Here is a 20,806-nt window from a genome sequence, read left to right as displayed (position 1 = left end):
CTTATGGAGCTACATTATTTATTTTCATAGGCAACATAAGTAAGATCTCTCCATTTAGCATAAAACTTACAAGTTCCATTCTGGTTTTGTGCACTCTTGAAGTTGGCAAAGAATCTATGCAAGAATCTATTATCATTATCATATGTGAAACTATTACAATTGGGTCTCCTATACGATGGGATTGGCGGCGGAAGCACAAATAAATAAGAGAACTAGATCTATTTAGCATATTATTTAGACAAATTCTATTCGCACAATTATCACATATATCATGCTCATAACTTGAATTAAAACATGCTTTTAATTAATTGAAACCTAAAACATGCTTTTCTACGGAATAGAAGTTATACCTTCTTGATTCTTCAAAGAATCGCAGATGAATCGCTACTTCTCCACGTGTCGATCTTCAATACTCGACTATGGATCTTCTGATTGGTTCCCAAACCGTATTCCAATATCAGCGTGGGCTGATCTCACCATAACACTAGGACTCGAATAAAGAAGACATAAATTCTCATGGAGGAGAGCTGAAAAAATCGTCCTCTTCACTGTGTGTGTTGGACCAAAATTTCAAATAAAATATTATGTGTGTCTGTCTCTCCTTTATTCTTCTACTTATATTTAGTTCATGTTGGGTCCAGACAGGGATCTATGGAAGGTTTTGGATATGGCCTCCCCAATTGGCATTTACTAATTAAATTGAACCCACAATTTAATACAAGCTTATATTGAAATTTTATTTGTAGCCACTACCGAAATAATATTGCACTGCCCATCCAAATCCGAAATTACAAGTAATCCGGGTTTCTATTTTAATTAAATATTTATTTCACGCACTTAAGATAGAAATGTCCATTAATTAATTATTGTCGGCTATGGACGAAAATTAATTAACTTCTTATTTAATTCCAAGAGTGGACTTAGCACGAAACACTTATTTATTATCATAGAGTAATCAAACTCCAACTTACTAGGTTCCGAATAATAAAACCTTGTTTCACGATCCTCTTGAGGACATTATCGAACGAGACTCACCTCGCGTGCGTTTCTACATAATAGCAATCCTAGCACCACTAGACATTAATCACCACTACCTAATATATCAGGATCATTGGGTTATGAAAATCCAACACCTTTTGATAAGTCAAAGTAGTGCACAATCAATATCGTATGCTCAATGCTAGCGTATGTATATTAAGAAATAGTTATTTATCAAGACCCCATCTTTCAGTAGATAGCATAAAGACACGTCTTGCTGTTAGATCCGTTCAGTGCTGTACCACACCAATGTCATCTTATTTCATTAAGACTTAGAAATAATCGGACTGGCATTGCAACCTTTCTCAATAGGTAATCTAAGCCTATCTAGATTGTGAAATTCTTCTTTTTCTTGGTTCAGAACTGACCGTGTTACCTTAAAATGGACGACGCCCACAACTGGTCTACTAAAACAAAGACTTAGACTTTGTTAAGTTTTTTATACATTTAAACATGTAATAAAACAACCATTAAATGTAAAACATAACAACATTATGACAAAAAATTATCCGTTTTAATACTTAGAAAATAAAATAAGAGTTATTACAATATCCAATCACTCGAAAAGTGATTTCTAGTATACAAAACTCTGATACTGTATATGCCCAACCAATCTATGGGATATTGAAATTATTTCAGGCGAATCTATCTATTTTTCTGGATACGAAACATGTTGTATATAAAACTGTTTTTATTTTATATGTAAAATCAACTCATGTTTTGATGACTTTTACATACTCTTATATAAATATTTTAAAATACTAAAATATGTTATGGAATTAATTAGGGACAAATTGCTGAATCATGAAGTTTGTTGGACAAAAATAGTTTTATTTTGGTTTGTCGATTAAAATTGGTCTAAATTTCTATATCTATGAAAAATTCATCTCTTTTTTCTTATTTACTTTATCTAGTTTTTTTTTCCTTTCATCAATTTTATCACTTGCACATTAAAACACGCGCCGAGTTCACAAATTGAAAGTATTATATATAAGTTTTTGTTTAGTTAGGATGGATTTGAATATTTGATTTTTTACAAGAGTTGAAGATTAAATTTGGGTTAATGGTAAAAAAAATCATGAAGTTTGGCCGAATTCTATTATATCCCACAATTTAAAAATGACCAATTATATGATAACTTTGACATTTTTCTCAATTGTTCCATGGTTTATGACTTGGGGGAAATTATGTATGCTTTTGGTAAATGAAAAATATCATGCGAATAAAAGATTAAGCTATTTAAACGACTTCATATAATACATTTAGTCAATTACGTCGTTAATTTTAAAATATGTACGCATTATGTTGATGAATTCAAATGTGTAGCATGATGAATTTTTTGGTATAAGACAATTGAGAAAAATATCAAAGTTATAAAGTCCTGAAATACCAAGCATCATACACACAAAAGTAAGGGAAATAGTCCTGATTGCAAAACTTTTTTTACAAATTACCGGAGTTAGAAAAGCATATTTTCAATAAAATTCAATGTAGACCATAAAGAAGAAACACTACTTCAATCAGCTAGCCGCCTTCCTTGTACAGTCTTGACATGTCTTTGACTTACGCTATGACCCTTAAGGAAATTACGCTCCAAGGATTTCCAACCAAAGGCTAAAGTCCCAAACTATTTACAAACATGGCATGCAAGATAAGTTTCACCTCTCTTATCGTTTTCTTCAACAACCACCTGTAGTTCTTGACCAATTAATTCTTCATTGTTTTTAGAAGAAAATGCAAATGCAGTGAAGGAATATAGTGTAACTGGAAGAGCTTCCAGATCAGGTGCAACTGGACGAGCTTCCAAAAAATAATCTCACATAGCAATACCAGAACCATCGATACATGTTAAGAGATTATTTAAAGACAACACTCTCAACTACTAACCGGTGAAATGAGCCACATAGGTTGGTCCGATGAATTCACCCACACGTAGTTGACCTTCGCAGTTTTAAATAAGAGACTTCCACTTAGAATCAACTATATAAGTTGATCCGATTTATCAATAACAAATGGATCGATGTTGTCAGCAAGTGGTTGAATATGAGTTATATGTATGCACATATACAAATGTGAACTAAATTCTCTTTGTTTTTGTTTAGATCATGGACAATGTTAACTAAATTCTTATTTTGATTTTGTTTAAATTATTGTTGTGGACAATTACTTCACCAGATTAAAGGACAACCTAAAACAATAGATAGAAAAACTACATGGTAGACATTGTTGTACCCCAATATGATATAAACAATCTTTTATCGTGTATGGTATAATCTTTGTTGGAATAAAATAAAATAAATAATTTTTATATTGTAGAAAAATCTAGATATTATCTAAATCTAGAGGTTATGTAGTAGAAAATGCTCTAGAATTATATAGTAGAATATCAAGGTAATTTGTAGTAGAGTTGTCACTTATAAAATAATCCCCCGTCCCGGCTAAGATGACACATTTCTTAGCCGATACGAGATTTTAGGAGTTATTGATTAATGTATATAATTGGAGAGAGAAAATATGGGTGTAAGTATTAAAATTGAGAGAAAAAGAAAGATGAATATTTAAATAGGAGTAAGAAAAAGTGGTTAGGTGTATTAATTGGAGAGAGAAAGTTACCAAAAAAAAAGAAATGTGTCATTTTAATTGAGACAAACTAAAAAGGAAAACGTTTCATCTTAAGTGGGACGGAGGGAGTACAAAAGAATAAAGTAGACAATTCTAAAATATAACAATAATGCCTATTTATATAACATTATTTACATGCACCGACTGTAGGTCCATTGCCCTCATTAATTCGTCTATACTGTCGCATAGAAAACCATATCACGAGTGCCTACACCCATATCCTCAGACGGAAGATCCTAAACAAGGTGTGGCATTGTCTAAAGACAACATTATTTTAACATAAGTTGTACAACTAATAACAAACATAGAGAAGACAATACATTGTCAATGCCAAAATAAAAATGAATATAATTCATGAAACGTTCACAAAATTGCTTGACTTAAATTGTATGTGACTTAAAGATACATTGTACAAGAATAAAATATAAACCATAACAGTAGGATTAACATTTGGAGGCAGAAAATAAAAATTATAATACAAATATCATCGGAACCAACAATGTAATCAAGAACACATATACAATACCAGTGTATGTGGGCTAAAGACATGAAAGCATTGTGTGCTAAAGACATGCAAACAGACAATTAGTTATGCTTGTGTTATTTTGTTGCATACAATATAAATCAAAAACATGAATCAATTCTCATAACCGTCACAATTTTGTAGTAATCCGTACCAAAAACAGAATCTACTACAAAAGAAATGGTATTGCATGTCTTTTTGTGTTTGGGCTATTGCAGAGTATATGACTACAATGTAGATAGATGGGTATAACAATAATTGGAGTGTGAAAATACAACTGAATAATACTCTATCCGTCCCCAAAGAATATACACTTTGGATTCGGCACTAGTTTTAATATAAAATTGGTAATGTAAGAGAGATGTAGAGAGAAAGAGTAATTAAAATATTATTAGTGGGAAATCTTATTAGAGATAAAAGAGTTTCTAATATTGGAAAATATATATTCTTATGGGACTGACCCAAAAGGAAAGAGTGCATATTCTTGTGGGACGAATGGGGTAGTAAAACAAATCACAACTAATAGTTTTAATCTGGATTTGGAATAATATGAAGAAATGTTCAAGCCAATCATACATTTTAAGTTCAAACCATTAATACACCACTTAAATTATACTCCCTCCGTCCCGGCTAAGATGACACATTTCTTAGACGTCACAGGATTTTAGGAGTTATTGGTTAATTGAAGAGAGAAAATGTGAGTGTAAGCATTAAAATAGAGAGAGAAAGAAAGATAAATATTTAAATAGAAGTGGGGGAGTATATTACTACTAATTATATGGCATCTTAGTTGGAACAAACTAAAAAGAAAAACTTGTCATCTTAAATAAGAGAGGGAGTATATTACTACTACTTATGTTATTAGATTAATTCACGAGCTAAATAATTGGTAACAAAATAATTTAATCATCATACAACTTAAGTGAAGCTGAATTAAGATAATTAAAACATAATTAAAAAAGAATTAACCGATTTCATTTGGGTCAATATTAGCCTAATGATTCTGAACTGACTGATGTAAGATTCAATAATATAATTGTATAATAACATTAATTAGATTATCGGTAGGTATATGAACGGGGAGGTCTTCTTCAGCACAACAAACATTGGTGTACAAACTGGTGCAATGCCATAGCAACGCCAAAAGCAAAACTAAAACCAAATGTGGGTCAGTATAGTATACTGTACCGAGAACGTAATACTGCATATCGTACTGAAAACTGCGGTATGAAAAAAATATCATACTGAATTTTCGGTATGTCGGATTGTGTATACCAAAAATTCGGTATGGGTAATTTTTGGTATACCGTACTTTTACGGTATACCGAAATATTACGATATACCAATGGTATACTGTAATACCGTTATGCAAAAAAAATCTTTTTTTACACAAATATTTAAAAGTATGATTTTCGAAGATTTTTTTATTTTTAGTTCTATTTTATATATAAATGTATTAAACATATATAATATTTCAACATATACCGATTTTTCGGTATGCATTGATATACCGAATCCTACGGTATATACATAATATTTGGTATACCACGGTATAGGAAAATTGATACCGTTACCGTACTGAAAGATTGAGATATGGTATCATACCGTACCAAAATATCGGTATTTTCATTATTTTTTCAGTACGGTAAATGCGGTATTTCGGTTATTTTCCCCACCAGTATAAAGAAGAGTGCTTGTAGCATATAAAAAATATTATATAGAATATTATTCCAATTGGATACATAAATTCTACTAGGAAAACAATTTCTACAATGGGAACTCATTTTTCTTCTGAAATATTCTCTTTGCTGCAATTTATGATGAGAAGATTTTGTCAGTCCCCCTTTTTTATTTTGGATTTCCTTTTCTTAATATATACTTACTGTAGGTTTCTTTTTCTTTACAGAGAAAATAGTAGCTAGAACTTGATTATTGTATATTCCCTCTTTTCCATAAAATGTAAATCAAATAAACATGTAGTAACATTCAAATTATTTTGTATATATGCAACAAAAGAAGCTGATGCATACTGATTTCACCTCAGAAATCCCCTTATTCTGCCCATTTCATCATAGAATAATGCATACAAATTGTGAGAAGCAACTAATATAATTAATCAGAGCTTAGACTGAGGGAATGTGCTAATCTTGAGGCAATGCAATAAGCTGTAGATTGAATGGTGATCAGTTGGCAACACACTTCCATCACACACAAATAGTCCCTTTGCCTCCCAGCACTCCCCGTTTTCGTCTACTGCTCCGTCCTCCTCCTCCTCCCTTCCCTCCCATCCGGCAGCTGCTCATCTGATGCGCCGAGCAGTACACTGTCCACTGCTCTGACCTCGACATAGGCCCCCCCGGTGCTGTCACTGAGTCCAGAAACTCCTCCACCCCCTCCTCGTCTTTAAATCTCATTTTCTGCCCATCGCTTCTGAATGTGCCCACTTCTGCAGCCCCTGCAGCAATCAGGATTCTCAGAGCTCTCCTCAGCCCTGTTTTGAGGTTCTCTTTGTCGATTTCGCTGAGCCTGTAACTTATATGCCCTTGTTTGATCACACTACCCGAGCCTACGTCTCTGGGCAATGCAAATAGAACAGCTGTTCGGGCGTATCTTGTCATCCTCTCTTTCATGCCATGCCTCGAAACCCAAGGGAACAACGATGCGAATGAAGCAGGTCCGATTGATGCAGCTTCCACTATGGCTCGGGAGCTTGACTCTTCTTCGTCCCGTACCTTATGGATGGAGGTGGTGATACCACCTTCGAAGCTCTTACCCTTGAGTTCCACTTGAGATTCGGGGAAGTATCCCCACACGAAGGAGACAAGGTGGAGATGCAGATTCCGACCAATGTTCTTGTTCTCCAACCCGCTAGCTACCAACAACGGCGGTGTGAGGAGAGAACCGCAAGCAGAAACTGTAGCCCGTGCCTCAATACGAAGCTTCCTCCCAATGTTCTTGTTTGCAGCAGTTGCTATGACTCCAATGCATCTCTTCCTAGATTTTTCGCTACTGTCCCTCACCAGAACGAACGTGTCTGCTTTGCATCCGGTTAGGATTACTGCCCCGTTGTTGACAGCATCAACGAGCCACGTCGATTCAGTTCCCTTTTTATCTCCTCTTCTGCAGCCATAGCAGCAAGAACCACAGTAATGATCCGCAGAAAAGTTTCTTGGCACGGGCTCGACTTTTAGGCCGAGATTCTCACAACCCGTCCCAGCACTTGATTTTGGAACCCTTCTTCTGTGCAAGATTCTGTCACACCGATCCTCTCACACACACGATCCATTGCAGATCGATATTCGTGGCTGTTAAAGAGAGGAATCTTGTTTTCTTTTGACCATTCTTTGAGTAAATCATCAGGAGTTCTGATGCAAGCCGACCAATTTATAGACGAACCCCCACCAACCGTTGTTCCCGCCATGACCAGTATTTTCCCATCTTCGGTAGTCAGCATTCCACCAGATTCGTACAACTCAGACAACGAAGTCCTCCGGCACAAAGTAGTGACCTTTCTCAAGGACAACGACTTTCTGACCCGACTTGGCAAGGGCCGCTGCAGCAACACCGCCCCCACTACCCGATCCAACAATCACCACATCACATTTTATCGTAAACACGTTCTCTTCTAGGTCCTCCACGACACCTATGCCTTTCCGGATAAGGGATTCCTTCAGTGACCTCTCATCTAGATTCACGGTGTCGACAATCCCCTCAGCAAGTGGTCTTCCCTTTTCGTGTTTTATCCGTCTCTCAACAGCCTCTACCTCATATCCAATTGCTTTCCAAGCAGGGTTGTTTGAATTATCATCAGTCTGCAGCACAACATAAAAAGAATATCAATGCTCTTGATGAAAACATACATTATAACGACCTGAAAACAACAGAGACGGAGAGAGCAAGCAGAAAGATTGTTTGCCAAAGAGAAGAAGACGAAGAGTGTGATGATCTTTAGCAACACGAAAGATATCCTGAGCGGCAGCAGAAGAGTCTCAGCCGATCATCTTTGAAGGATGGCTTCTCTCTTCTTCAAAGACAACTCGGAAAAACTGTGCACAAATGGAAACTTCCAATCCAAACAAACCCACCCACACAGCAAGAATGTTCCCACTCTGCTTGATAAACACTTCAACACTAAACTCACTATCAACAATCCCTTAGGCAGGCCCCTCTTCACCATTAGCTCAGCCACCTATTTTGAATTGCAAATTATCAAAACTCAAAACAGAAAATTTGGGAATTAAAATTTTTTATGTCACTGAAGATTCTAGTAGTTAGTAGTACTTTAATATTGCATCTCCCTCAAAGTTGCTCAAAACTACAATTCTTTTATGCGATTCACAAACTAGAAACCAACTACCCTTTGAATAATAAATTGAACACAACTACTTTAATAGCTCTCACTGATCTCATTGATGGCTTAGATCAACCAAGATTCTGGAATCTAGCCAACACCACACAGATTCCCAATATCTACCCTTTTTCACACACTCATATCAAAGTTTGTTGTTTTTTTTTGGAATCACATAAAAATGCCTTTTTGGATTCTAGAACTCGAAATACAGTCAATGCATGAAATTGAATCAAATTAATGTTACATCAATAAATGATAGGCTAAGATTTGCTAGAAATAGTAGTAAACAAAGGGACAAGAGTTTACCTGATCAGAGATGAAGAGAGGGTTTGTTAAGTCGTGAATATTAGCATCATCAGCGAGAGGAGGATTGAGGGCCTGACAAATGGCAGCCAGTGATTGGATTTGAGATGGTGAGAAGCCATGGGTTGTAGTTCTTCTTGATTCCTCCTTTCAACAATGGAGCTCTTCTTCTTTCATTACTCCCTTTCTCTCTCTCCCCTAATCATACCCCAATCAAAATTCTCAAAATTTCAATTGGGAAAATCTATTTGGAATTACTAATTTTTTTTCATACAGCGATCATTATCAGATATTTAATATTTTAATATTTTGGTATATAGTTAAATGGTGTTTTACATTCTTCTTATATCTATAACATCTATTCTTTTGTGTTTTCTAATTTTCTTTTAACTCGTTGTGCGCCGCAACGCCCTTATTTTCTCCGAGAACAGTGAGTGATTATCCATGAAAATATGAAATTTAATTTGACATAAATTTTAGTATATAATTATAAAGTAATAAAGAGTGAAAGATAAAAAATAGTATTTGTGGAGTGTGAGTTTATGTAATACTCCCTCTGTCCTTGAATAGAAGTCCCATTTTTTCATTTAAGTCCGTCTGTGAATAGGAGTCTCGGTTCATATACCATAAATGACAAAAAGCCTCACATTCTACTAACTCATCTCACTCACATATCATTTAAAATTAATATATACAAATGAGAACCATATTCCACTAACTTTCTCCAACTCGCTTTTCTTAACATTTCTTAAAACCCTTGTTGGAAAGAAATGAGATTCCTATTTACGGACGGATAGATTATAATGTTATGGTATAAGTTGTAAATAAAATTATATATAGGAATTATGTATTATTTAACTATTCTAAAATTAGAAAGTTAATAAAGTATTATGTTTTATATAATTGCAAATATATTTTAAAATATGTTAGAATAAAATATATTGTAAAACTAATTTAATTTGGAAAATTTATTGAAGAAGATAAAGTTACGCACAGAAGTTGGTTTATTATATATTCTGTATAAAAGCTGGTATATAAAATCAGACGTTTGATCAAATTTTGATCTATTTCACTACTCAAAAAAATTGTTTCATTATATTATAACTTGAATATTTTTTTTCAATTTATCCATAAAAAAATATAAGTAATTTGTTAAAGAGATCCTCTATATAGAGTAAGTGACATGTGCATCTCAAATTCAATCTATCAATTAGGCCTGTCAAAATGGATATTGGGTATTGGATACCCGATATCCAAACCCAAAAGGTCGGGTAATTGGATACCCGAAATCTGATTTTTCGAGTATCGGATCGGGATCGGATAGTGAGAATTTTGGATGATCGGGTATCGGGTTACCCGATACCCAACCGGGTATACCCGAATTATCCAAAATTTTTAAAATTAATAAATTATGTTTTTATTATAATAATATGTAATTTAATTTCTTAATTACCTGTGGATGGATGAAAAATGTAATTTAATTATATGTAATTTAATTTCTTAATGTATACTATTATTTTCTTATTTTGGAGGGATGAAAGATGTTAATATGTTACTATCACTTATGAATTTTGTATTTCTCAAAGTTTGTAGTTATTTTTCTCTTAAATTTGAACTACTACAAGAATTGTATGTCTAAAAATTTATAGTTATTTCCTTTTGAATACTACTTCAACTTTGTATTAAATTAGAACTAAATAATATTATATAAATTGTAAAACTTTGTAGTTAATTTAAAAAAAATCAAAATTACAATTGGGACTGGATACCCATTTTTTCGGGACTGGATACCCGAAATCAAATTCGGGTCGGGTATCGGGTATTAGATTTTGGGAATTTCGGGATCGGGTACCCGAAAATTTTGGATCGGGTATCAATATATGTTTCAGTTTATTTCACACTACCAATTTTGAGTAAATATGCCCAAACTAATATTCTAATTATACAAATCTATTTCTAGATATTTTTTCAGATATTTGGAAGTATGTTAAAGGATATTAGTGCTACTTAAATTTTCAATAGTTTCAATAGTTGTGACAGAAATTAACTAAAGGTCTTGATAATTTGAAAAAAAGTTAGTGATAATTTAAAATATATATGATGATTTAACCACTGTCTCGACATTATTTAGTTGAGCCAAAAGTTTGTTGGGACCGTCTTAGATAATTTACTGAGTTTAAGAATCTGCTAAAATTCGTAATTACTATTCAATAAAAATTGTAACCACCAATTACTATTTTGAGTAAATTCTCACGGTTCCGGTTCGGAACTGTAACCACTAATTACGGTTTCACGATTAACAGCTAGAACCGTAAACCTTGGGCACCTCTAGTTTGTCCTTATTGAAATATAGTGTCTCATAAATGAATCTAAAATCTAAACAAGTGAAAACCTTTATTATTCTTATACTTGGAGCTTCAACTTGTTTATGTATTTCAATCTCATATTTTTCATCACATATTATAAATTATAATTTTAAAATATAATTAATTTGATAAAAGTAATTTATAAGAAAAACAAAATCTTATCATCTATGAAACCATGAAAAGAGCATGCAATTTTTTTAGGAAGAGTCTATTTTTGTAGTAGTTGTTTAAAATGTGTACTCAATAAGAAGATTTTGATGCCACCATTATTATAGGTATGGATGTGAGTACATCCCGTAATTTATGTGCTGGCCCGAGTAGTCCGATAAACTTTTATCCCGATAAAATTATAATCTGATTAGCGCATCCGATTAACTCACAATCCGAAAATCTGATGGGCTGATCCGGAAGTCTGATAAAATTTCTATTTTTTTGTTTATTTGACTTTTAAATGATTACTTCATTGATTATTTTTATAATATAAATAACAAAAAAAACCTTCAATTTTATATTAAATATAGATGTTACTATAATTAAGTTTTTCAATATAATAATAAATAAATAAATTAGAAACTTCCAATATTAACATTACCAAATCTAAAATTCAAAATTACCCATGATCAAGCAAGACAAAATTATCCAACTAAGATGAAAATGGAAAAGGTGTTTTAGAAAGAGTGAATTACATTTTTAAGATAGTGATGGCACATTTGTGGTCCCTATATTTTAAAATGTATAATTGCGATCTTATATTTTACATTTAAGGTGCTTTTGCATTTTTTAAACACTTTTTTGGACAATAATCAGTTTGCATTAATTTTTCGTGATTCGAATTTTAACTTTGATCAAATAAATAATAAACAATAATAGTTTATGTTATATGTCTATTTAATAATACTACAAAATATTGGTACTTTACAAAATGTAACTCCCTCAAAAACAAAGGGAATTGACATTGTCTATGCGCCGTGGCATACTATTCTCCATGAACCAAAATATATCCTATTTTTAGTTGCTAGTAGTAATATTTAATTTTATACAATTCCCACCTAAATTATCTCTGTCTCAACAATTCATCGCCACTGAAAAATGAAAGGCTTATTTTGCATTAACACATTCGTCTTTCCAATCGTGGAACCCCTGTCTTTTGCTTTTGTTTTCTTTTTTTTTTCTACAAACCACTATCCATTTTTATCAACTTCATACAAAAAGGAAATTAGGAAAAAAAAAAAGAGTCAAACCACCCTAGAGGAAATTCGAGTGCTTTCTCTGATCTTCCTCTAGCTTCTTTCTTTTTGATCTTCATTACAATTATTAATTAATTCTTGTTTGAAGATTGATTTCTGAGTGAATTTTCTCCTTTATTTACATGGAATGAAAGCTGAGTTTCCTCACAAAGAAGGGGTTGGTTTGGCTCATGTTGTTTTAACTTTGAAAAGTATTTCCAATAATTTTCTTGAATCAACCACCAAATATATATACTTATATATAAAGCTGTAAATACATAATTAGGTAACAAAGATAACAATGGCTTCAAAACCTAAGATGAAGGGCATTTTCAAGGGCTTCAAGTACATTTCCCAAATTTTTGGTCTGTATTTTTTTCAATCAATCTTTTGTTAATTAATGTCATAATTTTCAATTTATTAATTAAATTTATTTTGGGTTGATTCAGATGATGAAAAAGAAGGCGAAATACAAATTGGTTTACCCACAGATGTAAAGCATGTGGCGCATATTGGATGGGATGGACCTGCCGTTGATACCCCAAGCTGGGTATAGTTACATCATTACTTATTTATTAGTTATAATTATTACAAAAATGTGACGTTATTATAACATAAAATTTATGTTATTACAGATGAATCAGTTTAGTGAATCTCCAGGTTTGCATTCTGCTCCTTTAGGGCCCCCAACTGGTGGAGACAAAAGGGAGCCTGAAATTAAATGGGTCTCTGAAGGTATTACTTTCCATTATTAAAAATCAAACCATTTGAATTTTATTTCTATTTTCCTCTAATACATTTTATGTTTATGTTTATGTTTATGTTTATGTTGTTGGTAATAAAATATTCTTGGACATGTTGCACACTATTTCCAAACATAGTAGTGATATAGACTTATGTAAAGGGAACATGTTGCGCATTTACTTCTACTCCATATATCTTAAGAATGAGTTCTCATGTTGATTAATACTCCTTCCATCCCTGAAAATTTGTCATTTATTTCCATTTTCGTCCGTCCTAAAAATTTATTACATTTCACTTTTACCATTTTTTATAATGGCCCCCATATTCCTCTAACTCATTCTCACTCACATTTTATTATAAAATTAATTTATAAAAGTAGGACCACATGGCACTAACTTTTTCAACTCACTTTCTATTAAATTTCTTAAAACCCGTGCCGGGTCAAATGGTGACAAATTATGGGGGACCGAGGGAGTAATATTGATGCTTTCATTGAAAAGTCCGATGAATCGTAATGGTGGCCTACTGAGTGGTGGCATGATTAAGGAGTTAAGCATGACCAACGAGGTTGTATAAGTCAACTCGGAGTGGTTGTCATTAAGCTAGATTGATAATTACGAATTTCAGTGCAATGAAACTTTTTTTCACATCAATTGTATAAGACAACATATGGAGTTTACATACTAAATGAACTAATAATCTTTTGAGTTGAGTTGTAAGGATTTTTCTCTAAAACATTTAAATTGTTATGTTACATTTCCTAACAGATGCAAACACCAAGAGAAGTAATAGAAACGCTGATCTTCCTGACGTACCAAGATCGTCAAGGCGCAATCAGTCGGGAGATGGCGAGTCGTCTCCGAAGAAGCAAAAAGATCCCAATAAGGTAAAACAGAGGAGAAATCACTCAAGGGACTCAGTGGAAGGAGGTAGTGTTAAGTCGAACCGCGAGCCATCTGACTCGGCCAACCCCGGGGTCCCGGATCCCGCCAAGAAATCGCGAAGAAAAAAGTCAAGGGACTCCAATGGATCTGCACGTCCTCGGTCGAGGGCCAACGCCGATCCCGGCCCCGATGGTGAATCATCTATCCACAATTCCGAATTGGATAACAACTGACCACCTTCTTCAACAAAAATCTTTGTCTTTTTGTTGTTTTGTTTTTTATTCATAGTTAGCTCTAATGCACCATTTGGATAACATTTCTACTTATCGATGGTATAAGATTGGATCCTTAGAAATAAACGGTATACTTTCTTCTCTTTTCTTCTTTAAACTTTATTTGTGATGATTGGGAATGTTTCGGCTATGTGTACAAGGGGGGCCATAGAATTGGAGACACCAATTAACAATAATGTAATTGCCATTTTTATTTTGGCAGAGGTTCTTGATTAACACTCTCAATTCTCAACTGCTTTTATATTTCTATTTTGAGGCAAAATATAAACATATAATGTCAAGATATAGTCTATTAATCTTGATATCAAACAAAGCTATAATTACATAAAGCCTTTTGTCTCATTTAGTTAAGAGCATTAGCAATGGTGCTTGTCCCGGCGGAATTCGGACCTGCATGCCAGAAGTCCGTACGGGACGTCTGCCATTATGCAAGGGAGGCACGGATACGGACATCCGCTGCGGACACCAGAGTTCCACGGCGTTCCGCGGATATCCGTCGCGACGTCCGTGCGGACGTCCCCCATTGCGTTGACTCCCACGGACGTCCCGATTATTGCATTATTTTTTTTTAATAATTATATAAATACGTATCGTGGACCTTCATTTCATTCACACCACTTGTATTAACGAGTATCCCTCTCTCTAAAATACTTTTCTTTCGAAGAACAATGGAGCACCACGATAGCGATTCCCCCGCCACGAGCGAGTCACAGGCGCCTTATTTTCCTGTCGGTGGTAGTACGCTGATGTCCGCCGCGATGCCCCAAATGCCGGGGATGGTGCCCCAATCTCAAATGGCGGCGGGGATGATGCCCGGGTACTACAACATGTACCCTCAATGGTATGGGATGATGCCCCAAATGTCCCAGATACCCGGGGCGAGTCCCGGAATGTCCCAAATACCGGGGATGATGCCCGAAATGCCGAGAATGATGCCCCAGATGCCCGAGATGATGATGTCGGGGATGATGCAGGGATCGTCTGGCGCTGCGGAGGGAGTAGGCAGGGGGTCCCCCAATCGCCGGTGGACAACGTCTATCGGCCCTATATGGATTTACTAGCGCTAGACAACCCGCCGAGTACTCCTCTCGAGACTCAGTTCACTGGAATCGAGACATTCACGCTTGAGGAGTTGGGGCTATCTCCGATCCGGGATTCTCCCACCGATGCACCAACGACGACAGGGATGAGGGGGAGGTCAGGGAGAGGGAGGGGCAGGGGACGGGGCATTACCTCGCCCATCCCGATGTACGGTGGTGAGGGCAGGGGCCGCTGAGGTAGGGGGGTCCAGCGGGAAGAAGAGGACCGTGTGGAGCATGGAGGAGTGCATCGCGCTGGCGAAGGCATGGATCAGTGTGGTGGAGGATTCGTACGTCGGGGCTAACCAGCACATCGTCAGGATGTGGTGGCGCATTAGCCAAAGCTACCTTCAGTTCAAACCGCCAGGGGGGAAGCCTCACAACGGAGAGCAATGCCGGAAACAGTGGGAGCGGCTGAGGAGGCAGCTCAGCCGATTTGCCGGCATTTACACAAACAACCTCCGCTCAGCAACCAGCGGCATGTCTGCCGAGGATGTGGAGCTCCTGTCTCACCATTAATTCATCGACACTGCACAAGGGTTCAGGGAATTCAAATATTGGGAGGTCTATCTTGTGGTGCAGACTTCGGCCAAGTTCACTGCGGGTGTTGAATCTGGCTGGCCGAAGCGGACGAAGATCAGCGCCTCCGGGATGTACAGTAGCAGTGCTGGTTCCCATGAACTCCTCCCCGCTGAGGCAGAGCTCCCGGCGCCGTCGCTCGGTAAAGCAAAAGTACGCGGCGCGGATGGCGAGGGGAAGCGCCAGCGGATCCGGCAAGGCCCAATTGGCAGCACCCTCCCAAAAGGATCCCGAGAACCCCTCATTTGCCCGCATCGCGACACATGAAACCTTGTTACGTACAATGGTTGAATGGCGCCAATCGACCGACCGCCATTACAAGTGGCTGCTTAAGGACATCATCAATAGTATGCGGCGCGATTTGGGGTTCGGAGACATGTCGGAGAGTGACGACGATGAGGGTGGCAGCGGCGGGGACGACGAGGGAACTGGCGGCGAGGAATCCGAGGAGTGAGAAGACGGTTTTTTTTAACAATGTAATTTTATGTATTTTTTTTAATTAAGTATGTTTTTTTTAAATAAAGTGGTTTCATTTTCCCCGTATTTGAGTCGAAATTTTAATTCCGTAAATTATTTAATTTGTGAATTTTTATTGTGGAAAGTCCGTCGGGATGTCCTTGGGATGTCTGCCACTGTGCAGTGGGATGTCCGTATGACGTGGCAGGAATTGTTTTTGGGATGTTCACCGGGACATCCGCACCACTGCTAATGCTTTAAGTGGTTTTCTAACAAACTAATCGGACGTACTTGTAATAATGTAGCAAGTAGTACTATGTTTCACATGAAAACCCAAATTTGAGCTAAAAACCCCCAAAAGCAAAGCCAAAAATGGCAAAGTTGGAATAGAACATGCACTCTCACTCATGGAAAAGGGCATTTTTGGAAACATAAGGTTTCCTGCAGATGCTGAGATGGCCATGATGAAGTGATTTCAAAGCCTCATTAATGCAAAGGTCGAAATTTCCCTCCAGCTTCAACTTCCCCCCTAACTTAAGACATGAAAACGCAGAGAATGGCAGCTTCCCACTGAGATTATTGTTTTACAAATTCAACTCACCCACAAACTGCAATTCACCAAGCTCCGCAGGTACAACCCCTCGAAGCATGTTGTTGTCAAGCCCTATGTAGCATGCATTCCTGAGTTGTACCCCCATTGATTTGGGGATTTTACCAACATACCCCATGCTGGAGAGCCCAATTCCAATTATGCCCCTCATCTTTTCCCAAATGTCAGGAATCTCCCCTCCCAGAAAATTGCCGCTCAGATACACTTCCTTCAAACTCGGCATCTCCGTCAAAGCCAAAGGAAACCCAAATCCCCCAAATTTGTTGTAGCTCTGATCGAGAAACTCCACCTTCTTCAAGCACGAGAGATTCTCTGGAATTTTGCCAGAGAATCCGTTGTGGCTCAAATCGAGCTTCACCAATGCAGCCGCGGATCCAATTGATTCCGGCATTGCTCCATGGAAAGCATTGTCGCTCAGATCTAGAATCTCCAGCTTCTTCATGTTCCGAAAAACATTCATCGGGATCTCGCCGGAGAATCTGTTTCTCGAGAGCGTGAGCTGCTCGAGGTAGGCAAACTCGCCGATCAATCCTGCTTTCCGACAGTCTGCCTAGGATTAGGAGGTGGGAGGAGGAGACCCTCGTTATCGAGTCTTGGGCAAGATTGAATTCGGGTGCTTCGGATCGGGAGTAACCACTAGTGATAGGGCAAAAATAGGGGGGAAGGACAAAGGAAAGAGCGATGCCTACATTAAATCAATTGATTCGTCATGGCTCCTCCAACGAGGAATTGTGGCTGAGGGAAGAGAAATCGGGGAATTGAGTTTTAATTTCCGAGAAGCATTTGTAGAACATGAGCTTGCGGAGGTAGGGGAACGACGCGAGGAGGGAGGGGCTGAGGGTGGAGTTAGGGTTGCAGGGGGGGTTGGGGGTGTAATCAGAGACGTAACCGAAGCTGAGCTCGGTGACGTGCGGGGTGGAGAAGGAGTCGAAGAAGTCGCAGGCGACGCCGTGGGGGCGGAGGAGCAGAGATCGTCAGGGAAGAGGCGGCGCCAAGGGGTGGCTGACGGAGACAAGGATGCGGTAGAGCGAGTCTTGCTCCGCCGGGTTGAGCGGCGGCTGGGCGAGGACGGAGGCAGCGAGTATGGAGAAGAAGGCGAGGAGAGGGACACGCAAGTGCACCATATCGAGAAGGTGGCAGGAATGGATTGGAGAGAGAGAGAGCAGTGGAGAGTGCACTTTTATATTGGACAGAAGAAGCAAAAACAAAGGAAAAGGTTTGTCGTGCAGAGATTCGCTTACCAGTTTTCCTGCAATTACCGTTTTGTCCTTTTCTTTCTACACCACCTTCGTCTCTTTTCTAAGAGCATCCACTGCGCGTCCCGCGCGTGGCTCGCATTTTGTACCAGAGGGACGGTTCCGCCACGGGACGCGTTGCAACGTTCGTCCCATCCCGAGCCCGTATCCGCGAGACAAGCGACGGGCTGTCCCGTCACGCGCTTGGGCGACGTGTCGCGCCCCCGATGCATGCGTGACGCCCACTCGCTAGCCCGCGAGTGAGCGTCGTCACGGATGACGCAATAATTTGTTTTTTTTTAATTCAAATTTTTTAAAAAAATTAATTTTCAAACGGTAATGTTACCGTTAATTTTTTTTTTAAAAAATTATTTTTGATTTATTTACTTTATAAATAATCATATTTCATACTCATTTCACACATAAACATACATCTATTCCTTTCAAATCCTCTCTATAACCACTCCAATTTCATCTTAAATCAACTCAAACAAATGGATCCATTTGAGCAAATGCGTCAACTAATGCAACAATCACTTGAAGTAGATCAACGACGAGAGGCGGAGGATGCCGCGCCGCCCCCAGGACGCTTCCGGAAGTACATCCATCGGAACCAGGAGGAAGCCGCCGGACGGTTAGTACGTGACTACTTCTGCGATAACCCGATTTGGGGAGATACCTACTTCCGTCGCCGTTTCCGCATGAGTAACCGTTATTTCTCCACATAGCGAATACTCTGGCGGCCCGGGAAGAATTCTTCCAAGAAGGGCTCGATGCGGTCGGTCGTCCCAGCCACACGACGCTGCAAAAATGTACTGCAGCAATCCGTCAGCTTGCGACTGGACAAACGGCCGACATGTTCGACGAATACCTCCACATCGGAGACACCACTGGGCGCATGTGCTTGCTCAAATTCTGCAAAGGAGTCCGGGCAGCTTTACCGATGAATTTCTCCGAAGGGCAAGCACGACCGATTGTCAGTTCCTCCTCGACCTGCACGAACAAGTGCACGGATTCCCCGGGATGCTTGGCAGTGTCGATTGCATACACTGGCAATGGAAGAATTGCCTGGTGGCTTGGAGGTGTCCTACACGAGCGGCCACAAAGGCACCCACCCAACCGTTGTACTCGAGGCCATTGCCGACTACCGACTTTGGATCTGGCACGCGTACTTCGGGGTCTCTGGCTCAAACAACGACATAAACGTGCTCCACCAGTCCGACCTCTTTACTGAAGTTTTGGATGGTAAAGCGCCTGCCATCAACTTCGTCGCCAACAACCGGCTGTATAAAATGGGGTACTATATATCTCGCCGACGGCATCTACCCGAAGTGGCCGACCTTTGTGAAAACGTGCAGCAGGCCTGCGAACCCAAAGCAGACTCTTTTTGCACAGAAGCAGGAGTCTGCTCGCAAGGATGTGGAGAGGGCGTTCGGGGTGTGACATCCCTAACCCTAAACATGCATCAATTTACATATTTATAATATTATTTGTATAATTATATGTTATATATATAAGTGGGTATGTGTACGTGAATTTTTCGTAGTTAAAATAAATATGTAACGTGTATATATGTGCATGTTTTGGATAAACAAAGTTAAGCATATTTAAATACCTAAGTATATTAGATTACCTATTGATATGTATATATACATATTAACTGTACGCATGAAATATATATATATGTATATTACCTATGCATACATGCTATTCTTTATATATTATTTGTAATAGGCGTACATATTAAAAAAAATACGTGTAAGGTGCTACCAATAGGTCATCTCAAAAGTTTTAATATAAATGAAATAAAATAATGAAAATGGATGAGATCAATCAATTTAGTGGTTCAATGATTTACTTAGCCGACTTAGATATATTATTTTAATTCTTCATTATATAAATTTTTTAGGCTTTGCACATCATACGGAAAGAATAAAAACAAAAAGAGGGGATAAACCTATTCCGGTGCTTTGTAGAGGAAGAAATTGAAGTGGTAATTAATTTCTCTCGTAAGGATCGAGGGCTATAGATCGAGAAACAGGAACAAGTGCTCGGCCAGATTATCTAGCTTAAGCAGGTATGTATAAATTACACTTTTAATTTTACATGTGTTATGTGGTTTCATGTTATATGTTGAATTGGAGTGAATTATTGGATCATATGGTGTGAAATTGATATGATTATGAATTGTTTGATTTTGATGGTCGAAGGTGATATGAATATTTGATTGCTTAAATGGACATGTTTGTTCAGATATATTGGATAGTTTGATGGAATATGATATGGATATGTTATTGGTGCAAAGAATATGTTTATGATACCGATTATGTGAATCATTAGATATATGTTTATGATACCGATTATGTGAATCATTGGATTAAAGAGGATCTGTGACAGTTTTGCCAAGGATCTGAAATCACAGTGGATCATATTGGGACTTTCGGGTCAAACATATTGGGACCTTCGGGTCGAATCATATTGGGACCTTCGGGTCGAA

The 20,806-nt window shown here is 37.6% G+C and overlaps 2 protein-coding genes and 1 pseudogene across 2 annotated transcripts; 1 reads left to right on the top strand and 2 right to left on the bottom strand.

Moving 5' to 3' along the window:
• Positions 1-6,143: 6,143 nt before the first annotated feature.
• On the bottom strand, positions 6,144-9,120 carry LOC121760452 (annotated as a pseudogene).
• A 3,234-nt stretch (positions 9,121-12,354) lies between these two features.
• LOC121761566 (CRIB domain-containing protein RIC6-like) lies at positions 12,355-14,434 on the top strand. The gene is made up of 4 exons (XM_042157203.1): positions 12,355-12,794; positions 12,879-12,979; positions 13,065-13,164; positions 13,941-14,434. Exons 1-4 carry the CDS (start codon positions 12,731-12,733, stop codon positions 14,288-14,290), a joined length of 615 nt encoding a protein of 204 aa, XP_042013137.1. The 5' UTR covers positions 12,355-12,730; the 3' UTR covers positions 14,291-14,434.
• A 2,332-nt stretch (positions 14,435-16,766) lies between these two features.
• LOC121761533 (piriformospora indica-insensitive protein 2-like) lies at positions 16,767-18,199 on the bottom strand. Its single transcript, XM_042157176.1, has one exon. It carries the CDS (start codon positions 17,532-17,534, stop codon positions 17,049-17,051), a length of 486 nt encoding a protein of 161 aa, XP_042013110.1. The 5' UTR covers positions 17,535-18,199; the 3' UTR covers positions 16,767-17,048.
• Positions 18,200-20,806: the final 2,607 nt, after the last annotated feature.

The sequence above is a fragment of the Salvia splendens genome, chromosome 13 (assembly GCF_004379255.2).
Source record: "Salvia splendens isolate huo1 chromosome 13, SspV2, whole genome shotgun sequence".
Classification (NCBI taxonomy): Eukaryota; Viridiplantae; Streptophyta; class Magnoliopsida; order Lamiales; family Lamiaceae; genus Salvia; species Salvia splendens.
The sequence above is the reverse complement of the archived record's forward strand: the minus strand, read 5'-3'. Positions and strand labels throughout refer to the sequence as shown.